Below are 16529 nucleotides of genomic sequence, written 5' to 3' on the forward strand. Positions count from 1 at the left end.
AACATCTCGACCTCCTCTTTCCTCTTCCCTCTTTCTCTACTCTTCTCATCCGGCTCTAGTCATCCTCAAAAAGCAACTGACATTCGAGATCAGAGAGCCTTTACACACTCGTATACAATTACGTTTTTTGCAGATGTGTGCGGAAAAACATAAAACAAGCTTTAGAAGTTGAAATAATGCAAAGCAGATATATTTTTAAAAATAAATCGATTATATTTTCAATGTCAGTATGTTCAGTTATAGTCAAGACAATAAATCATGCAGAGGGCGTATCGTAATCATAAATATCGTTTAATTTATTATTGATCAATGGAGTAGGTCGTTCGATTTGTGTTCATCCTTTGATTTGGATCACAGTTGAGTATATGTGGTTCTTCGTTTGAATATTTGTTATATAATACTATTAAGTTTCCAATTTAAGATACATTTTTAACAAATTTTAATGTTGAGGAACAAAATAATTATCTGACAATAGTGAAAGAAAACGAAACGCAAAAGAATGACTAATAAATTATGGTATATATGAACAAGAACAAGATGATCAAAAGTGAACAAAATTTGTTCAACAAATGAACCTGAACGAACTAGCGACCAGAAAGCAGTTGAGCAAAAAAAGAACATTTTAAGTTCGTTCACTTTTCTGAATAGCTTTCGTTCGTTCACTTGTGAAAGATTTTTGTGTCACAATAAAACATGTTCTTTCAGTTAATAATAAAATAATCATTTTAGATTTACAAGTTATCAATGCATGAATAGCTTCTAAATTCTCTCTTCTCGGAGCCTTGGCATTCCTCACAACAAATTGGTAGATGCCACTGGACATTGCCTTTGTTGTTGTTGCTTCTGTTTTTATTGTTTTATGCTGTTTTGCCCCTGAAGCATTTTGTGCTGCCTAAGTGAGGGTTTCAACCAGGCTAAAACCCCACACGATCCCCATGAGTCAGTGGCTCAGCTCAGTGCCCAAAGTTATGCAGCATTTGTTGTTGTTGTTGGACCATTTTTTGTGTTTTGCCATTTTACATCTCGTGTATTTGACACTTGCTTTTGTTTCGGGCGTCTAGTTTTTGTCATGTTTGTTGATTGTAAAAGTTGCTGAAGCTCTTTTTTAACAGTTTTCGTGACACTTTCTTGTTGGCATTGTTGTTGCTATTTGCTTTGCAGCTGTCCAACTAGTTGCAGTTGCAGCCTTTGTTGCTGCTTCTGTTCTTGTTGCTGTTGGCAACACGATTGGCATGGACATGGCCCGGCCATGGTCACCGAGTATGTAGTCTGACCTTTTGAAGGCGGTAGTTGGTAGTAAGGGGTGTGAAGCGATTAAAAATCATATGCCACACGGCTCGGCAACATGTTTCCCCTTCGAATTATAAAGCACAATGCAATTTCATGGCAATTTTGCTGTCTCTGCAAATGGAATGCAATTGCAATTGCAATTTGAACGTTGATGCATTATTCAATAGTTCGTAATTTTGCACTGCCTGCAATTGATCAATACATCAATACATTGCAATTGAAAACCGTTCGATTGATGGCCAAATTATGATATCTGCAGCAGTTTTGGTTCGTGCGGTTTCGCATTGAGCCACCCGCTTATGAACGTGCTACACGTATACGTAATCCCATAGACATACTATAGATGAACGCCATCGGCATTCCAATGCATTGCATGTGAATGGAATATTAAAAACAGATGACTTCCATCTCAAATAGTCGCATGCTACTCTGCATTTCCAGTTTATTCGCTAGCTTAGATTCTCAGAAGATATCTAACAATGCATGCAAATTTTCTAATGATTTATTAGAGATTATTCAAATTAATAACTCCGAGCATTAATGGAAATTTTTTAGAGTATCAGATAGTCCACAATATCTTATAATTTTGGATTAAGTGAGTTTTCCGGACGAATTTTCGAAAATTCGATTATATTAAATAAGTAAAAAATTCTACAATCGACTGTGAGATACCTGCTATCCATTTTGAATAAAAGCAAAACATTGCGGAATTATTCCTATAATATATTATATTAAAATTCTTAAAAGTATCGAGTACTTTCATTCGAAATATACCATAGACTAAAGAATATGTCAGATTGTCAGACAACTAAGCAACTAATATCCGTAGTAGGTATGTGTTTTTTCTCATACAAAAGAATTTCTAAAATATCGTCTAGAATTTTTATCTGATCGCAACCAAACTTTAGTTATTATAATATATATATATTGCTCTAGCTTCAAAAATACGCTTGATTTAAATTAACTTATAACTTCATATTAGGATTAGAGATATTGTATATTATACATATGCATAAATCGTAAATCTATCATAGATATGTTATATGGGTATTTATATAGTTAATGAATTAACATTAATACTCATGTCGAAATATTTATGTACATGCTAATTGAATCGTTCACTAGAGGAGTGTGTTTATCAATATACACGCGAAGCACTTTAATATTCTTGTTATTTTAAAAATACAATGGAAAAGTGTGTACTCATGCAAGTATTTATTGCTATTTACGATAGTCAGCAAAACCAACTCGCACCTCACTGAATTTATTATTTTTATTTTCGAAAACGAAAATATATTGAACTTTCGAAAAAATAATTACTGGATATATATATACATGAAAAGTGTGGAAGTGATTCGTTAATTATTAATTTCCAAAGGTCGATAGCTTTAATTAACACATTTACCTCTAAAATTTATTCAAGCGGTATACAAAAATATGTATTTATATAGAGTTATTCTGCTTAATTGAATTTTGTTTAGTTTCATTTCAATTTATTCTGACCATTTTTGAGGCACTTTTCCATTATGCTATAAATAATGTTTACTTATATTTTAATTAATGAGCTGCCCGCTGCGATGACTAAATAAATAATGAATTTTAATTCCAATTATTTTAAAGCACATTGCTTACGTTTCGCTTTTTCACAATTGATGTGCATTTAAGTGAAACCCGGATATGAAAGTAAACGCCCCTGACCCCAATTTGCAATTTGCTACCTAAATCGGCGGCTGCCAATCAGTTGGGTCGAACATCAAAATCGACTGTAAATGGAATGGCAAAAACATTAAAATTATTTCAATAATAATTTTACCTAGCCGGAGGCAACTTGCATCTTAAAGCAAGACAAATATACGCAAGGGGATAAGGAAAGAGAAAGAACAGAAGCCATCGCGTACAGACCTCATTTGTCTCATTTTGTTTGTTGGCTTAATGTAAAATATTGCGCATACGCCGCGTTCTACATTAAAAGCTTTTTGCCAGCTAGCAGAAATTTGTTTATATGTTTATGTTCATAGTTGTTTGTGCCTTATTCGCTCTCTTAAAGAGTATGTGCGCATGAATTGTTGTTTTATTAGGCTTTTTGCCCGTTTGCTTGTCATGCCATGCTTACCATAGCCTGACAACAAGGCAGGCAATTGACTACATTTATGATAAATAGACAAGCATACAATAAATTTGTAAATAGTCTGTCTACATTTCGCAATAGATGTCTTTGGCTGTGATTAATTATGAACATAGTCAACTGCTTAGTTTGTCAAAAATATATGAAATCGCATTAAATTTGCAATTATTCCACAATTTTTACAATGTATTTCGATTCATATTTATGAGTTGTCTTGCTGGAATCAATAAAAACTTTGTCATAGCTATTCGAATTTTCGAGGACATCTTTACGCTGAATATAGACTTTTGCCTAATAATAATTGTCTTACGACTGACAATTGACGATATTGGCGATAGAGGCTGTTCGAATTTTCTTATGTCGTTTAAAAAAATGAGAAAATTCTGACTGTGTTTCTTCTTCCGTTTCTAATATTAATATTAATAATAATATTTATTTAGGTACTTTATATATGCACTTATGTATTCTCAATTTTTTCTCTTTGCGGAAAAAATTATCGTAATATTACCGTAATGTTCAAGTACATCCTCATACTAGGCATAGCACCCTGTAATTATCAGCACAGAAAAGATTCATATACAAAGCAACTCAGCATTGTCTTTTGAATTGATTTTCTTACTCTGCCGAATGTTGAGTAGCCGCAGCGTTGTGGTTGGGATCTTTGTTGTAAGGGGAGCGGGGGAGATTGAATGGGTGCACGTTTGTTTATTGATATTTATTGAGCTTTTTTCTTCTTCGATTCTGTTATTTAAACAGAGCCTGTTTATTGTTGTAAAATATTTGTAGATTTTTACATTACTCAGCGACGGAATTTGTTTATTTTCATTTGCCTGCAATTTTGGTTCAGCTTTTTCGAACTTGACTTTTACAAGGTGAATAATGTTTCGTCGAAATTGTGTGGGTAATAAATTTGACTTTGCAATCAACTTGCAACTCGATTCATATTCAGCATAAAAAGCCGGCGACAAACTGACATCAACTTGCTATCAACCTCCTTTCGAGCGTCTTTATTGGTTCATTTGCTTTAACTCTGGCTAGCCGAGACAGAGAGTGTGACTACGAAACTTTGAGAATAATTTGGCGTTTTATGTGCTGCTTTTCAATAGCAAAACATGCCCCAGTTAACTAAGCTAAAGTTGGGGCCCAAAAATAGACCCACTTTTGACTGCGACTGCCACGTCGTCTGGGCAAACATGTCAAGCATTTTGTTTGCTTCAATGGCGTTGGGGTTCGCTGTTTATGGCTCAAAGAACGATGACTACAGTACTCCAAGTCTTGGGCCATAAAAAACGGCGTCAGGAATGAGCCAGTCGATGGGGTAGAACATTGCCAGCCATCACCGCACAACCAAAGTACGTTAGGGATGCCAAGCCAAATACCACTTAAAACTCAAATATAGCTAACAAATTTAAAATGGAATCTATTTTTATAGAGAATTATGAATTAGTAAACACATAAGCACTAAGTAATACTATTTGTATTTGTTTATGCACTAAGCAAATGTGTTTTCAATAATAATTTCCATTTCCATATAAATTGATTAGGCAAAAAAATGGTTTATTTGTAAACAGAACGAAACCAATAATTTCCATTAATAGAAAACAGCAGATAATAATAGCCAAACAACATTTTTTAAATTGAAAATTAAATGAGAAACACTAAACATTATTGCACAATTTCAGTCAATAAAATATATTCATTCATTAAATAAAATATATTTTCGGCAAACATTTTTAAATATAATTATAGTTAGAATATAAATTAAATGGAAAACCTTACAGATATTTTGTTTAGGTTTTACTAAACAATCCTTTTCAAAACAAAACAATTATACTCTGAATGAATCAATGGAATTCTAGCAAGATTAAAGCTAGATCTGTCAGCACTTGCCGTTGGCGTGGGCGTTATTCTGGCGAGAACGGACCGGAGTGGGTTGTCAAATGGAATGCCGGTAGGAATGAACAGTTAAATTTGGTTTTTGCTGGCTAACTTACGACAGAAGTAGAAACAGAGCCTAAGGCAGAAACTGAGGCAGAAGCAGAGGCACAGGCATAGGCAATGTAAATGGAAACCTCAGATGCTCAGTTAGGAAGTTGGCTGGTTACTGAAGAACCCAAAATGAACACTTCCATATAACAGCTACAATTTATGTTCGTGTTGTCGTTGTCAGTCAGCAGTTGAATGTTGGTTCGTTGTTGGCAATCGCTTTAAGCTGTCCGTTGCGAGGAAGGCATTTAAGATTTTCTTTAATTGAATCTTCATTTTTTCTTTTTATTGTTGTTGTTGCTGCCGATCAGGCTTTTTTGCCTTTCCTCTCGCTATCTATAGCCACTTCAATACCTCTTCACATGAACATGCCCACCGGAAGGCAGCAGGGAGAGGAAGAGCGGGTTGTGTTAAGCCAACGATTTATACAAAGTGCAATGGCAACCACAGGATGCAACGAAATGCAATAATAAAAATGCATGCCAAACGACAGGTTTTTAATAACCATGAGCCACCCAGACCACCTCACATTGCTCACTGCTTCCACTGCTTCCGTGACACATTTGGTTCCCCTATGCCTAGCGGTTGCTGTTCGCAACATTGAAACTCATTTAAGTTGAGCCGGGCAGCAGCAATGAGAACGCCACTAATTAAGCCTAATGGCGCATGAAACATGCATTAAAACTAATGTGCAATCCTTGCAATCCTCACCATCCGCCTGTCCTATGAACGACTATGACTACACGACTACGACTACAATGAAGATCCATGCTGTCGCATTGGGACAAGGACTCTGCTCTCTGTTAATGACCTCCGCCTAATTTTATGCCACACAATATACTCATATATACATATATAGTATACACATATTTTCTCTGTTTCGTCCTCTGACCAGGCGCAACGACAACAACATTTGCGTTTTATTGCGACGAGCCTATGATGAAACAATTCATATTTATATGCATACATGCATACATATATCTAGATTTCTATCTTAAAATGTGTCGGCAAAATTAACGTAAATGCCGCAGAGTATTTAAAGGTCATTTAACGACATACATAGACATACAGAAGTACACATTGTGTACATTCTGCTATATTCATACACGAGCAATAAATATCTTCCTGACCCATCTAGGTTCAGCTCAATTGTTTGATATTTGTACACATTAAAGATGTTCTGGTTGAAGTTATGTCCGTCCGTTGGAAATTCGAGCACTAGAGCTGATAGAACATCTATAGCATAATCCAATGTTTCGATGTTTTGAAAATAGCTCGATACATCGATGTTTTTTTTCGCTTACATCGATGATTCACTTCACGGTGTGTACTCCTCATAAAAACATTTTACATAATGTACACATATTTATATTTTGACCAATTTTTCTGTAAATAAACTACATTGTGTTATCAACTAATGAATCTCACATTCTTATTTGAACATTGTTGCTTGCTTAATTGTAAAGTTGCTTAGCTGCCTTTTCTTAAGGAAAATAAATATACATTGCAATGGTGCGTTCCATTACCGTTTTCCAACTTGATTACCTGCTCGATCCTTAAGAGACTGATTGCTCAAGCGAACTCAATTTCTATTGAATTAGTACAAATGCAATACCCAGGCTATCGATTGATTCATTTGGACTGCTTGGCTGGTTATGCTCGTAGGAGCATCGACTGGCCACACTTTGTACTCGGACAACAACATGGCAATCAATGGTGTAAGGATGAGGGACTGCCTTGAAACCTAAAGCACACACGCAGCTTGAGGGGCGACTTCAGACGCCAGACGCTGCCAAGAAGCAGCGAACCAACAGCCACTAATGAAACATTATGGGTTGTCGTAACCCAGCCACGCCGCACAAATCCACTAAAAACGTTTACGGCTTACGTGCTCCATGGACTGGCTGCCACTAAAGTCTACGGCAACATAAGTGGCACGTACCACGGCGTACCAACTGTGGCAGTGGCATTCGCAGTGCCACTGACGAGGGCAATGCCAACTTCAGCGGCCACAAAAGTGTCCTGGCAAATTGCTGGCTGCAACACGTTTTGTGGGTAGTGACTGCAATTGATTTTTGCACTTGACATATGTATGTATGTATCCTGCGTCATGTGTCCTGCTCTGACCAGACATTTGCATTCACATTTTAAGCGCCACTCACATACTACGAACTCTTTTTTTTTTAGAGAGCGAGCGTTAGTTTTAAACAATACACAATTCATATGTTTTGCCGCTTCATTGAAGCAATAAATTTAAATTTCTGAAAAATGCCATGAAACGATATGAAAGCATTTGACAATGATATATGCGTAGAGCTCGAGAGCCTTCGTCTCCCAAGCGGAAGCCGCTTACGCACGGTTGCATTACGCCCGGAAGTCAGCCACAATACCGAAAGAGACCAGAGAGATATTCATATAACATACATATATAGTAGAGAGAATGGAGGGAGCGAAAAGGGGTGGCACTCGAACGAATGTCAACATGTTGATAACAATATTCAAGCGCACACTTTGCACAAAATGTTTTGTCTAGCATAACGTATTCGCAATGCTGTTATCGAGAGTCGCTGTTTGAATACTCTTCCATAGCTTATTCAGCTTTGAGAATGCTTGAGAATAAAAATGTATCGAATTATATTTCACGAAGCAACGATAAAAAAGTGAAATAGTTTTGTGCATAGTCTTAGAAAACAATGTAAAAACTATTTCACAAATTGCACAAAAACTTGTATAGTATTTTTGCTAACGCTTTTATTATTATTAAGGACATCCTAACGTGTTTTTGTGTTGCACGCAAAAAATGTTGCCGAGTTTGTATTCACGTTTGTTACATGTTAGCATTTCGAGCAGCATGTGTTGAGGGAGGCGAGGAGGTTGAGTGTGAGTGTGAGTGTAAGTTAGTGTGGTTGGATAGGGACTGTTGTTACTTTGGCTGCCTGCTTTTTGTTGTTTTCCATGGTCAGCATTCAGTTAGTTAGCGAGTCCTTGCGTCAACAATGCAACATTTAATTCATTACATTCAATTTGTTGTCCTGCTGTAACTTTTTCTTTTTTTTGGTATCGTAAAATGGTTTTTATTAAAACAAAATTACTTTAAAAAATTAAAATCATTGTTTTTTTTTTTTTTTTTAAAAACAATAATGGCATCGCTTGGCTGACCAGGCGAAAACTTCTGCCAGCAATTTGGTTACGCAAAAATTAATGTGGCCATTGTTTGTTGTAACTTTTGTTGCAGTTGTTGTGGGTAAACATTTCCATTGTTTTTGCAGCATATCCTGGAAGAAAAAGCTCGCAATTTTTATTCCTTTTGATTGTGTTTTTTTAATTTATAGCTATGCGTGGAGCTTTATGCTTCTCAGGAGTTTCCCAAAATGTGGCAGTGACAGTCAGAAAGTGTATGCTACATAACAAACTGAAAGGCAAAAGTTCTGCATTGTCATATCGTGCGCACAGTGAATACAGCCTAAAATGACTAGAGCAACAGCAACAACAACAGCAAACCCAAAAGCTTTGTGTTAAGACAAACGAATGACTTCCAAAATTGCACAAAATATACGTGATCCTTGTGTGGATTATGACTGTCACCGCTTGGCCCGTAGACTATGTATGTAGTTGCTGGAACTATTTTGGTCGACCATTAAAAGTTGCTTGCGAAGTCATCAATAATGTTAGTCGACTTATTCACATTGAATGGTTGCCTTCTTTTGTCACCTGGGTTAAATAAATTCAGAGAAAGTGATTGTTTTCTTTATCTATTTATCAACTACGATGAGGGAATAATTTATATTGATTGCAGTTCATAAATGTGTTTAGGTTCCCAAAATAAATTTGTAGAAATTAGTTTTGGTCTTTAAAAAAAAGTTAGCTATGAATATTATTATTTCGCAAAAATGTATATTTTAGAAAATATTGTTAATTCTTAATATACTTTTTATGCGCTAAGCTAACTAACCAAATTCGCATACTGATTATGTTCATATTCCTCTCTTGTTTACTGACACCCTACAAAGAATTTCGCCCAATAAAAGATTTTTTACATTACCACTTCTTCCTTGTAAGAGTTGCAAAAATAGAAATATTTAAAAAATAATGCAGATAATTTTATATGTCTACCTTAAGTTGCAGACCCTGTAAACACTTATAATCGTATGCAACTTAGTAATAGAATGCAATCCTATAATTTATATTATCAGTGCTAGTGATATGAGCTTCCTTCTGATATTGACAGCGTTTTTTAATAAAGTTTATATTTAACTAAACTATTACAGAAATAAATTCACCCTCCTTTTCTATTCTCACTCTCTTTGCCTATCTTTCTCCAATACATTAACTAAACACGTAGTGGTCAATACAACAAATATATAGGCATTTAATTTACGTTGTCTTTTGTTTATTATCATCACAATAACGTACTATATGTTAATTCTTCTTGTTTGTCCTCAAATTACAATTGCACTCTTGCAGGTGTCACATTTCCCTTCATTCCTCCCTCAGTTTTCTTGCATTAACTGCATTCAGTACACATTTATTTTGCATAATTGTATGCTATTTAGACGCCACAACTCAAATTGAAAACGTAACGCTATTAACACTACATATAGTACATTCTTCTTACATACTCACACACACACACACTGCGGAATAGTAGTTTGCATATAATAAAAGTTTCCCCGACTCCCTTTTCTCTTTGTAAACTGAATTGCATGCAGTATAAGTACTTTGCATACCAAATAGTTTAGTTTTTAAGGTTAACAGCACTCTGGCCACAGAAGCGATGGCAAAACGAGACAAGAAAAGAACATACAAAAGAAAAGAGAACAACAACGAGCAGTGAACACAGCTTGTAATTAGAATTGAGCCTTGGCTACGTTTTTGGCGCTGTCCCTTGTTTATGCAAATATTAGACATTAGCCTACTTAACCTATATACACCCCACCCACACACATGCAAGCACACACACACACACATAGACAAACATAGATATCTGTGTATACGCATATGGAATAGCATGTTATATAAGACTTACTAAATGCACGAGAGCAACAATAACAACAACAACAACTACCTCTAAATCTACAACAACAAATGTTTAACACAAATACTCACATAGTTTTGGAATGCTCATACATATTTATATGTACACACATACATCCAAACAACTCGTAATGCGCCGAAACAAAACAACACAACACATTAAAATTGGCACTAACAACACGCTGGCTAAGCAAATGAAACAAGTACAACAACAATAACAACAGCAACAAGCAAAACTACAACAACAAGTTGGCTTTGATACAGTGTTTTAAAATGTGTTTTCCATTCTCTTTCAATTTAGCTCTCGACCTAAAAGTATGCTGCATCATTAGTGTCAAGCTTTGGCGTTGACGTTGAGAAGCGCCTGGAAAGTCGACTGCATGCTCATTAGGATAACAGTAAAAGCGCATTACGAGGGCCAAACGACAAGTTCCTATGTCAAATACAACAACCGAACAACAACAACAACAGCAAAACATTCATAATTACCAACAAGAACAACAGCAGCGGCAAGGAATTGAAGAGGCAGAGCAACGCAAAAGTCAAGGGCACAAAAAGTGTCCTCCAGTAAATTTAAAAGCATGAACCTAGCGCTGACTGCCAACAGAAGTAACTTGTGCTACGCAGAGCTTTGCAGGATGCCAGCATCGCCAGCGAGCTGATGCGTTCCAGAAACCCCAAAGAACACCAAGAAGAACTACCGCAGACAAAGGACAAGAGCAGAAACAGAGAAAGAGAGAGGGAGTAACAGATATTGAACGAAAGAGGAGAGGACACAAATTAAGAGCACTCGCAAATTGTTGCCGGGAAATTGATATATTCGATTAGCAATCTAGAAAGTTTGAACGACAGACGGGGCACAGAACACGCCTACAGCAAAGTGTTGTTCCCGTTGTCGTTGTCGTTGTGCTTGTGCATACATATGTGTGTGTGCGTGTGTGCATGAGGAGAAGTTAAAGAAAATTTACATCCTGAGTCAGTCGTATTAGCCGCTTTAAGCCAACGTCAAACGCCGAGTCATGCCTGAGCAGGATAATTACGATGATGAGGTAATTTTCATTGTTGCTATAGCCGTGCTTACCACATAATGTTGCAAGCAAAAAAACCTTTAATGCAAAGATTTACACTATATGTATTCATAAATATCATTAGGCGTGATTATTAATTAATTTTCGAACAAATATTTAAGCACGTGTGCACACCGAATCTCTGGGCCTGACAGCATTTTTCGCTCGAAAACTGTTTACTCTTTCATTTAATATGCATAAAAGGACTTTCAGTCAGAGAATGCTACAACCGAAATGTATGACGATGTGTGTGCTTTGCCTCGAAAACAAAGGTGTTTCCCCATTTTTCTGTTTACTTAAGCTCGGCAAATTATGCTAAGAAGATATAAAGCGAAGAAGGAAATTAAAATTATTCAGTCAGAACCAAAAACAAAAAGAGGAGAAAATTATTTTAATATAATTCCTCTGATAAACTTTACGAGTTCAGCTCAACTCTTAATCCATTTAAAATGAGCGGCCTATGATTAATACCCATTCTGAAGTCTCTTAAGCTTAAGGATAAACATGATTAAAAGAAACAAGTTCAGAAATTTTGTACTTAGATGATTTAAAAGTTGGTTGTATTAATTTTTCTGATTTTAATGAAATTGTCTAAACTCAGCAATTATAAGTTATCGATACGAGTGTATGACTAACTAAACTCAACCTGAGTATTACAGTAACTCCCTTCTAAAAGTGCTCTTCCTAGCACTTGAACATGCTGATTTCCGAGCACATTGTTGAAAATTTCTGTCAACAACTCGCAGGAAAATCAAGCCGAGTTCTCATCAGTATCATGCCCACTTCCATTGCCTTCCTTCACGTTGATGGTTGGTCAACTTCAGCTGCCACTCTCACGCTTCGTTGCACACTTAGTGGCACTCGTTGTAGCTGAGCAGCGGCACTTGGCCGGACCTCAGCTGCGCACTGATGAATGCCAATGCAGCAAGCAGTGAACAGGTTGCCGTCAGCGTTGATAATTGAAATAAATTCCGCATGTAATTCAAATGCAAAGCGCTGACAGCACTGACAACAATTGCAAAATTGAATTATCAAAGCGTTGCGTGTGCGATTTGCATACAAATACAAAGTGCGAAGGCTTAGCTCACGCTGTCGAAACCAATAGGAGGGGGCACGATGGCAAGACGGTCGAGATTGCGTCCCACGCAATTTTAATGTTGAGTGTCGAGCATACGGCGCGATAAAGAGCCACTTGAAATGGCAATTAGGCATTCATGTGGAAATCAATTAGCTATGGCACTTACTCGCATTGTCCCAATGGCCCCGGCATCAAAAAGTGTTGCATACCCTCAGGCGCCATATTTAATTCGAACAGTGTGGCCGTAATCGATTGTGATAATTAATTATTACAACCTAATGACCACTGACAGTCGTCAGAAATGAACTCTCAAGCAAATAATGAGCAAATTAAATGGGAAGTCAACTGTTCTATAATTATTATAAATGATCATGCAAAGCCGACGAGATTTTTAATTATTTTTTAATGAAGCAACTGATACAGTTGTGTTTTGTCGGTTAGGAACGACCAAATTATAATGACATACAAAATATGCAAAAAATATGTATTACATATAAAGTAAGTAAGTAAGAAACTGACTTGCTCTTTAACACGTTATCATCATTTGTTCGTTGTTCATTTTTTGTTCACATATTCCATTTTTGATTAGTGGTTCTTCTGCAGTCAGTTCTCTTTCACAATCGCCAGGCTATTTAAACTGCTACTTATGTGTTTTCCATGTTCTTTGGCTCTTTTATATATTAGAAAAAAAGAAGGTTTTAAAACAAATTATGATCGAAAACAAAAGTTGAACGAAATACGATGATCCCAGGAAGGAATTTTTTCAGTACTGAACGACGTTTACACATCACTACAACAGAATAATTGCAGTAGTACCGTAAGGATTTTTAGCTTTTATATAAAAATTACCTCGGAATTACTTAACCATTCCGTGTGGCGACACATTTCATTTAAATATCAGTGTTGCTATATTACATTTTTTGACAAATTCATACAACTTAACGACCTTTGGCAGTCGCGACACATGCAGAAGAAAAAAAATGTAATCATGGTCGTGTTATGGAAGCTCAAGTATGTTTTGACATAGACGCAAATACACACAAAGCTAGACACACACAAGAAGTGAGATATAAAGAGGGAAAGAGAGAGATGCACATAGTTACACCTCTGAGAACACACATTGACACACATACGTACATATGTATATAGCAACATAAAGATGAGCGTGACAGTTATAGCGAATGCTATGCCGTTATGGCCTTGAGCTAAACTGTTGTTGACAATGGCTCACGTAGGGTTTGTGAGGGTGGTGTCTCCGGGGGGAAGGGCACAGATCAGAGAAGTGCCACTGACAATGGTGCTATGGTTCCGGAAAGCCAGACACTGACGACAATGACAACGAGTACGACAACGACAACGACAACGTCGACGTCAATGATGGCGACAACATCAGAACAGCAGAAAAGCAGAGTTACCTAACGCGCCCCTATGCACCTCTGAGGGTAGAGTAGCAGCATTGGCAATATGTGGCATGCAAGTAAGAGTGGTAGGAGTGAGTGGCTGCGTATCCTTTGCAATCGTGCCCAGAGGTGCTGTTTATGGATTTCACATTCGGCAGGAAGGCAGCAAGCCATAAAGATTGGTTTGTAATGTCGCCCCGTTGCACAAAATGCAATTTTATTGACAGTAGCTCAGAGCATTTGCAGAGCAAAGAATATGGCCGAATCCAATTGATGACTTGTCCTTCATACAATCGATAACAGAATTGATTTTACTGTTATTAAAGCAAATATTCAACCAAATATTTTGCAAAATGTATTAAAGGATTTCATATTTCAAGCGCAACAGATAGTTCGCTGAAAGTCTCCTCCATCGACTATTAAATGCGATTAACACCTGAGTAAATTCCACTTTGAACTCTGGGGCATTTTCGTTTAGCATTTTCTAATCTCTTTTCCCTCTAACTTTGTGAGCGCACATTTGGTATCTATTTTTAATGCGCTCAAAAGTATGCAGCGTCATTTTTTATTTCTGTTCTTTCACAGTTTAATAACTATGGCAACTTATGCAAATAACTGGCGGCACTCTCGCAACTTTGAACTTTTACACTCAGCCACGGCAGCAAAAGCAAAAGTAAAAGCAGCAACAACTGGAAAAAAGGAAAACTTTTCAACCGCAAAAGCAGCTAATGCTCTTAGCTGAGACGAGTTCGAAGCAAGGATGTGCTGAGGGCTAGGCTTAGTTAGTTAGTTGCTGACGCTACAAGCACTTCTCTCTATGCTGCTCTTCACATCGTGCCACTGGCGACTCCTTTAAAGAGAGATGCCATTAGCTATTGGGCACTCGCTTTGAGATCACTTTGAGGTGGATAGGCTTTAAGCAAATTTCTTGTTTCACAATTCAATTTGGATATCATTTATCCTATCGGAAGTATCGAATACCAAGCATAACAATTAAAAAATACTCCGTTTATTCAGTAGACTTTGATTATATAATATGTGGGATATTGATAATATATGTAATAATACAGTTTCTTTAATCTTAGCGACTAGCCTCCATTTCTATTACATTTATTATGTAAAGTAAACGAAGAAAAAATATTAATTTAGCTAATATAGATGATTTATGATAAGTCCCGAAAATGAATTACTTTGCTAATTGAACCAATAATTTAAATGATTGCGAAAAATTCTTTCAACTTTCTATATTTTTAATTTGTTTTTTATTGATTGTCGCTATTTTAAAATTATCCCTAGATTGTTTTGAGTTGCGAAATCATCAAAGAGTCACCTTGGATTTTTCGAAAAGTTCTCAGAATTTTCTTAATGTCATTGCGACAAACATCTTAACAGAACATGAACTACTTTTTTGGAAATTTCTTGAATAAACCAATTCAAAGAATTTTGCAAAACCAACGAAATATTTACAAAGTGAAAGTTTTCCGTGTTGTTTTTTGTTTTCGGTTAAATTAATGCCTCAGCTGCGCTCCCTTTGAGGGGTTAATTTAATAGCTCAAATATTGACTTAATTTTTGTTTTCGCAACGTGAATTAAGCCACCCAACTGCTGCTCGACGACCTTCAGCTATTGCCTAATTGCAAACCATTAAAAATTTATTGATATAAATAGCACGCATACGCCCTGTGGGCGCTGCTGCGCTCACTTCAGGCAAATATATATGTATGTATATATCATTTTGTGAATGGAGCGGCAGAGATGCGGGCCAAATTGATGACGGAAATTACTTTTAATTCTTGTGGCATTAACGGCAACGCATCAAGCTGGGTGTTTAAATTTAATTTATGCTCACAATATTTGCATATTTACATGCTTGAAGGTTTTCACTGCAATCAACTTGAGTGTTTTTTTCTTATTCTTTTCCCAAGTACTCTCATACCGCTCATCTACTTCAAATGAATTCTTTGAGGTTGAGACTGACCCCTGTGCTTCTCATGGAAAACATCATAAATTCAATTCAATTAGGCGAAGTATATGCTGCCTAAGTTATTGTTATAATTCACGATAAAAGTTTTGAGACAATAACAGCATGGAATGATCGACGAAGAGATGCTCTTTAACACTTTAACATAAATTTGTCGAACATTTGTTTCAACACTTTAGTGTGAATAAAATTTATTGCTTTAGCAGCATTATTTTCGAGTGTAAAAAACAACCAAGTTAGTGAAGCATTGTTATTTAATACGCATTTAATTTGGTTTATGATGTTTTTCAGTTTTTAGTTTGCTTTTCGGTTCGATTTTCTGTCCCGAGGCCAATAATATATTGTATGCCACGAGCGTGATGTATCGATGTGTATTGCATGAATGTGTATGTGCTTATAAATAATCTCGAATTGGGTTTCATGTGTGCAGGGAGCTCTATACCTGTATCCAATGTAAGTTATTAATTAAGGCCGCGGGCAAAATGCATCCGACTGTACTAATTGCATAGTGTGCAGGCGAAAAATTATTGTTTATAATTGCGTTGTTGTTTTTATTGAACGGCAAATG

General features: G+C 36.4%; 1 protein-coding gene across 3 annotated transcripts in view; it reads left to right on the forward strand.

Moving 5' to 3' along the window:
* The window catches only part of LOC132792360 (uncharacterized), a 39334-nt gene that overhangs the window by 7550 nt on the left and 15255 nt on the right, over positions 1–16529 (forward strand). For 2 of the 3 annotated variants that reach the window (XM_060801718.1, XM_060801703.1), the window contains exon 2: positions 10737–11484. The exons of the other annotated variant lie outside the window; for it this stretch is intronic. In XM_060801718.1, the coding sequence (XP_060657701.1) occupies positions 11455–11484 (30 nt within the window). In that variant the 5' untranslated portion in view covers positions 10737–11454. The remainder of the gene's footprint in view (positions 1–10736; positions 11485–16529) is intronic. 3 annotated transcript variants of the gene reach the window in all.

This window comes from Drosophila nasuta, chromosome 2L (genome assembly GCF_023558535.2).
Source record: "Drosophila nasuta strain 15112-1781.00 chromosome 2L, ASM2355853v1, whole genome shotgun sequence".
Taxonomy (NCBI): Eukaryota; Metazoa; Arthropoda; class Insecta; order Diptera; family Drosophilidae; genus Drosophila; species Drosophila nasuta.